Below are 6000 nucleotides of genomic sequence, written 5' to 3'. Positions count from 1 at the left end.
CAGTTTCAGAAGAACCCTGTGGCCTCTGTAGCAGAGAGAAAGTGGTACGACAGCATGGATAGTTTCACCCTGTCACAATGCAGAGTAAAGCAATTTGTCCATGTCAGCTTCAGCGGGGATTCAAGCTGACCTACCTTGGTGCACACTGAAACAGGGCAGGAGAAGCGATCGTGTGGTGAAGTTAATGCCACTGAGCTGGAATGGTGGGGACATAGAAGATGGGCTAAAGTATGAGAGCTACTGGGACAGTAGGTTCTCGGTGTTCAGCTAAATTTTCAAGAAAACAGAAATAGGCCCATTAACACACTGGAAGGATGTTACAACTGCCTGAACTCTTCCATTAGCAGATGTATTTGAAGCTTTACAAGTTCTTAAGGATACAGTACATCTACCTACCTTTGCTCTATGCAGTAATTTTATTGCCTCACGTCTCTCCCTTGTCCCCCAAAGATCTCTAGCAGACATGATTATGTGGCTGATGACAGTCCAACGATTTTTCAGTCGTGCAGAAATGTGTGATCTCTGGGTGCATGATCTTCAGCATGACAACATTAATAAGTCTTTGGAAACCTGTCTGCAATTGCCGGACTCAGTGCAGGAATTTTACATTCTCTTGGAGCGAGTGTGCAGCTGATGTTGCTCTACTGTCTGTTATCTTTGGACACGTTGTGTGCCAGCCAGTTCACTTTGGTTTTCCAGCTCTCTCGAAGGGCTTCATTGAACTTCAGTCTGAAGTGCTTCAGTGCCTCCTCATCTGTCTTCCCAAGGGCTAGGGAATCCTGAAGGAAAGAGGCAGAAATCGGTGTAGCCTCACTGAAAGTGCAACTGAACAATTAACTGCTCAACTACTAAGATGTTTCCTCGCTAAGAAATTACTCCATTGAAAGGAGCACCAAATAGGAAATGAGTAGCCATTAATTGTTTTAAATAGGTTAATGGTAGTTGCACAAGGTTTTTTCATTCTGCTAAATATGTGTCCTACTCGTATGTTGGGAGTAAGGCAGCAGCAGGGTTTGTAGTGCTCTTGTACCAAGCTGCTGTCCCTCAGTTGGCTGGGGCCAGGCTGGTGTCATTTCAGAGACCAACTGGGAACAGGAGATGATCCACAACCAAAGCGCTCTGTCTCCGTCCCTGCAAGCTGGTTCCACACGGTGCCTACTGCCTTTGTGCTGAAGAATCTGAAGTTATTTCCTCAGCACCAGAACCTGGCATTTCTGATGCCCTGCACAGGAAGAGTGGATGTCTACTCATGATTTTTGAGCTCATTTGCTTCAAAGAACGCGCCCATTGACACTGAGCTCCTCCTCGCTGAGCTACAAGATCAGGTATTCAGTTTTAACCATGTCCGTGTTCTGCTTCTCTTACCTTTAGATATTGAATGTCTTTAGAGCAGCTGAGTTCTGGCAGGCCAGCAGCTTTCATCAGTGCAAACAAGTGCAGGAAGAGAAGACCGTGGCGCCTCAGGATCATATAGGCCTTTTCACAGTAACCCCTGAATCTGTTCAGAAAGGAAAATGAGGCAAGGGAATGAAGACTACAAGATATGCCATTTTATAAAGCAAGACCAGGTATTAGTCTAACCCTGCTGGCTGCACTCATGCCTACCAAGCTCTTTCACTTGATCTAGCAAGTAGATAATCATTTATGTGCCTATAGACATCTATAGGCTACGTATCATTGGGGGAAATAAATAACTCCTGAAAATTCAGAGCTTAAAAAGCTTGAGTTTAACTGCTAATGCTTACCTTTCAAACTTCTCATTGTTGTTAGTTTTTCCTTGCTGGATGACATGCACAAAGTCGTAGGTTAAGATGAACGGAACCCGTTCTCTATTAATACCAAATTTAGTCTTGAAGTTTCCCAAAAAGTGACCAAAATCAATATGGAACAGCTGAAAATAAGGAAGAAAAAAAAATATTTTCAGAGTAGTATCTATTTTATTGTGATCAGTGTTGAGTTCTCTTCACAGTTCCTGTACTCAAGAGATACTGGCCATAGGATTTAGGGAAGGAGAAAAGTGACCTCTCCGTGGCACTTCTTTGGGAAAACAGGCAATATTTACTTGCCAAGATACTCTCTAGTGTAATTAGATGTTGGATAGGACAGAAATGCTACTTACCCCTTCAATACTTTGTATATCTGAAGAAATTTATCTTTGTCTGTAAAGCCTTAGTGTGTCACTGGTAGAAGCAGACAGAGAACTGCAGTGGAATGGGCCCCCCCACCAGTGCATCTGCGGTCCCAGGCAGGTGGGGAAAGAAGATGTCCTGTTTTGAAGTTGCAGCACTGGTGCAGCCACGGGGAGGAGCCCAGGCAGAACCTTGCCCGCTGTGGCAATTCTGCAGAGCAGCTGTGAACCCCAGATACACAAACCCCAGGGCTGTACCGCGGGCATCGGCTCCCCCAAGTGGACAAATAACTGAGCGGCCTCCGCTCTGCAGAAACAGTTTTTTAAACCCCCTCCCTGCCCAGCACTTTTTTTTCTAATGGGGAGAAGAGTCAGTCCTAGATATAAGCGCTGTGCTGCTCGTCACAGCCCAGGGAGGGAAGGTGGTGTCTTGTTAGCAAATGACACCGTGTCTCTGTCCCTGCTGTGACCACAAAACAAAGGCACTACCAGCTTTCTTTGACCATGGCTGCTTGATTTACAGGCATAAGACGTAGAGGAGCGGGATGCTACATAGAGAGCGCAGGTAGGTAGTTGTGCATACCTGAGAGAGATGAGTCTCAAAACACCAGCAACCAATTTCTTTCAAATATTAACCAACTAGGTGACTTCACTGGACTTGCAGGGGACTTACCTTGCATTGTCTAGCACAGGGTTATTTTAAGGCTTTGTGGAATTACAATTAAACAAGAAAGATAGTTCAAACTTCTCCCTTTACCCAAATATTACTGATATAATTAAGTAAGTATGTGTCCTGTTACCAAAGGGATTTTCTTTTTCCTAGTTTTGCCCTTTGTCTTCCAAACAGCGTACGAGAAGACATAAACTCTGGTAGCTATTTTTGTGGAATAGAGAAGTAAAGGAATCAGTACAGGTATCAGAGTGAAATTAGAACCATGCTGACCACTTGCATGCATTTTAAAAAAAAAAACAAACCCACAAACCAAACACCACAACAATTTTCTAGGAGGAGCTATAAGCGATTTGTGACACTGCTGAAGCCAAGGAAGTCTTCAGACTGATAAGCACAGTGCTTGAGTTTGCATCTGCAGACAATTTTAGGTCTGAGCAGTATGAATTGCTCCACTGTAATTTCGAAGTGAGTATTAACAGCCGCAGCTGACGGCAGTGATGTTTACGGAATTGTAATTCAAGTTATAAAACTGTATTTACCCTCTCAGTGATAGAAGCTATTGAGAATATTTGTCCAGTCTGCCTCTCGGCTGGGAGGTGAGGTACATTCCTTAGCAGAGGGATTGCACTGGGATGTATCTGTCCATTGCTAAGTAGCATTCGTGCCCCTCTTCCAGTACTTCAACAGCAGCGTGAGTCCCCATACCTGGCCAGTTTCCCGGATCATGATGTTGTCACTGTGCCGGTCACCTATCCCCAGCACGTACGTTGCCACGCAGTACCCAGCGCAGGAAAGAGTGAACTCCTCTATAGCTTGTTCTAATGCGTCACTAAAGAGGGTAAGAAAAAGATTGAAAGAGAATTTTACTTTGAACCTCATCACTGGGAAAGTTGTTTCTATACCCTGCAGGAGAAGGTAAGAGGATCACGTTTGAATTTCTGTAGTGCTCTCCAGAGGCAGTACTCCCGTCCAGGCTTCACAAAAACTAGCTGCAAAAACAGCTATCTGGAATTGGAGAGGTCCGGATGTGGTTGTGTCCACAATCTCAACGAAAATTGTATAGTGTCAATTAAATTGACTCATTTCTAGATCTCCACAGATCCAAAAGACAAAGTGGGCACCTAGAATGGTTCCTGTTGGTGCCCTGCTACATCAGAGAAGCACTGGTGTCCTGCTGCTGTCTGTATCTGGTAAAACCCCAAGCTACACCACCTTTCTGATGCTTTCTTTTTTCGCCTCCCAATTTTGGCATTACCCCTTCTGCCCCTTTTCCAGCTGCCACCACACCGACTATCTATCTCTGGAGAAGGTAACAGGACCCGAGGGGAAGATCAATGTTTGGACGGTGCTACCTTAAGCTATGAAAGATCAAAAAAGCTTGCAAATAGTAACCCAGACACCTCCATTTCAGCTCAGCACCCATACAGATCCACATGATGCCTTCCAGTGGGCCAAGCAGCCATAGATATTGTGAGACAGCATGGAAACATGCACAACTGAAGGAAAAAAATTGATCAGAGCAGAAGAAATGCCTCTGTCTGGAGGGAAGCAGTAAAGCGGCACAGAGTACAAGGTAAGCCCACTCACCCTGGGTTCTTGGATTTCAGCCAGTTCAGCAGTGCATCCTTGTTGAAGGCTGCAGTGGCCACCATGTTGCTCTTGTTCAGCTGGATGTTGGCAATGGTGTCTGAATGCATGACTACTTCTATCAGTCCAGTCTTGTCTCCTGTGGAGAGGCAGCCATAAGGGGTCATCCTGCAGAGATGAAAGAAACCCTTCCACTGTAATCTCACCCAGAACTGGGTCGTGTTGACTTTTAAACTTTCCCTTGTCTGCCCTATCTACTCTGCATTTCTACCCCTCAGTACCACACATCCCGACTAGCTGCTCACGGAATACTAGACAGACCTGTCAGGGATAAAATAAGCTTGCAGACAAGTGGCCTCACCATACATGCTTTATCGTTGCAGGACAACTGCGCGCACATTACTCACCTCAGGTCCAGGCCCTCCTGCTTCCACAGGATGTCCATCAACTGGATCATCTGCAGAGTCAGCATGTCCTGACGAAGATCTGTGCAGCGTTACAAAGGAAAAAAGGGTCATAAGTACCTCCCATTCTCCCCTCCTCTTGAGCTCTTGCAAGCGGTGCGAGTTCTGCCCCTGAAGCAGGCTGTGAGAGGGCCTTGGCCATGTTTGTCACTCGCTAGGTCTAGCTAATAAAGAACATCAGCACAGAGCAGGGTGTACTGGTGCAGTAGTAGTGTAAAGCCACCACACTAGATATCTTAACTCAGACGTGATTATGCTGATGGAGGTAGACGCTACTTGACTTTGCCAAAGCTCTTCCCACAGCAGCCCATGTAGCACTTTAGAAAACGTTTGTCTGGACATGACAGCGAGCAGCAGCCGCTCCAACCCTCCAAAGCTTGGACTATGTAGTTCTTTCAGACCTCACATCAGGTTCCTTTTTACTGTGCAAGGGGTATCCAGCTACTACTGTGCTAAAATCTTAATGAAGAGGGTGGCAAGTAAAACAAAGAGGAGAATTTATTCTATCTCCAGATTACTGTCAAAAAACTCAAATAAGTTGATGGTCCTTGTTTACACAACATCTTAATGGTCCCTATTTAGACCCACTCACCATAATAAATATTTGAGTCTATTTATGCTTATGAAGACACATTGTTCAAAGACTTACCATCTCCATTTTTAAAAATAATACCCACTCCACCTCCACCTGTCTCTTCATTGTTAAACACAATCCATAAAGGTTTCATTTTGGAGTCCATAAAGGTGCATTGATCCACACTGGAGGAAACAAAAATATTACCGTCAGACTTTCCATCTATTAAAAAACTGGCCATCTAAGCTGCAAATTCAACAGCGTCCATAAATGCTAACAGACTGGTGACTTCCACGAGGAAAGAGGACCTTAGGGTAGCCTGGCTCTACCGCTGGACAAAGCCAGCGGCGCAAATTAAGAGATGCAGTGATCTTCCTTACCAGACTTCAGCGAGGATAATGTTGGGGTTCAGGGGGGACTGGAGGTGGGAAAGTGCTTCGCGATACGTTTCCTGCTTCATGCACACGTGCATCATCTCCTTGGTTTGAGGCTTGGTGGTCTTCTGAGAACTCACTTTAACAAAGTCATTCAGAGCTTTCATCTTGTTGAGTGCTTCTCCCTGAAAAAAGGCGGG

General features: G+C 45.2%; 1 protein-coding gene across 8 annotated transcripts in view; it reads right to left on the bottom strand.

Annotated features, from left to right (window-relative positions):
- Window positions 1-312: 312 nt before the first annotated feature.
- PIK3CD (phosphatidylinositol-4,5-bisphosphate 3-kinase catalytic subunit delta) overlaps window positions 313-6000 on the bottom strand; it is a 49893-nt gene continuing 44205 nt past the window's right edge. For 6 of the 8 annotated variants that reach the window (XM_074609425.1, XM_074609423.1, XM_074609421.1 and 3 more), the window contains 8 exons: window positions 5807-5985; window positions 5502-5611; window positions 4796-4874; window positions 4389-4556; window positions 3507-3630; window positions 1746-1891; window positions 1366-1498; window positions 313-779 (listed from right to left, as the gene is read on the bottom strand). In XM_074609425.1, coding sequence (XP_074465526.1) covers window positions 642-779; window positions 1366-1498; window positions 1746-1891; window positions 3507-3630; window positions 4389-4556; window positions 4796-4874; window positions 5502-5611; window positions 5807-5985 — 1077 coding nt within the window. In that variant the 3' untranslated portion in view covers window positions 313-641. Of the gene's footprint in view, window positions 780-1365; window positions 1499-1745; window positions 1892-3496; window positions 3631-4388; window positions 4557-4795; window positions 4875-5501; window positions 5612-5806; window positions 5986-6000 lie in introns of those variants that run through there. The other 2 variants (XR_012590128.1, XM_074609426.1) reach the window with 2 other exon arrangements.

This window comes from Larus michahellis, chromosome 16 (genome assembly GCF_964199755.1).
Source record: "Larus michahellis chromosome 16, bLarMic1.1, whole genome shotgun sequence".
In the NCBI taxonomy this organism is placed as follows: Eukaryota; Metazoa; Chordata; class Aves; order Charadriiformes; family Laridae; genus Larus; species Larus michahellis.
This window is presented reverse-complemented; position numbering and strand designations above follow the sequence as displayed.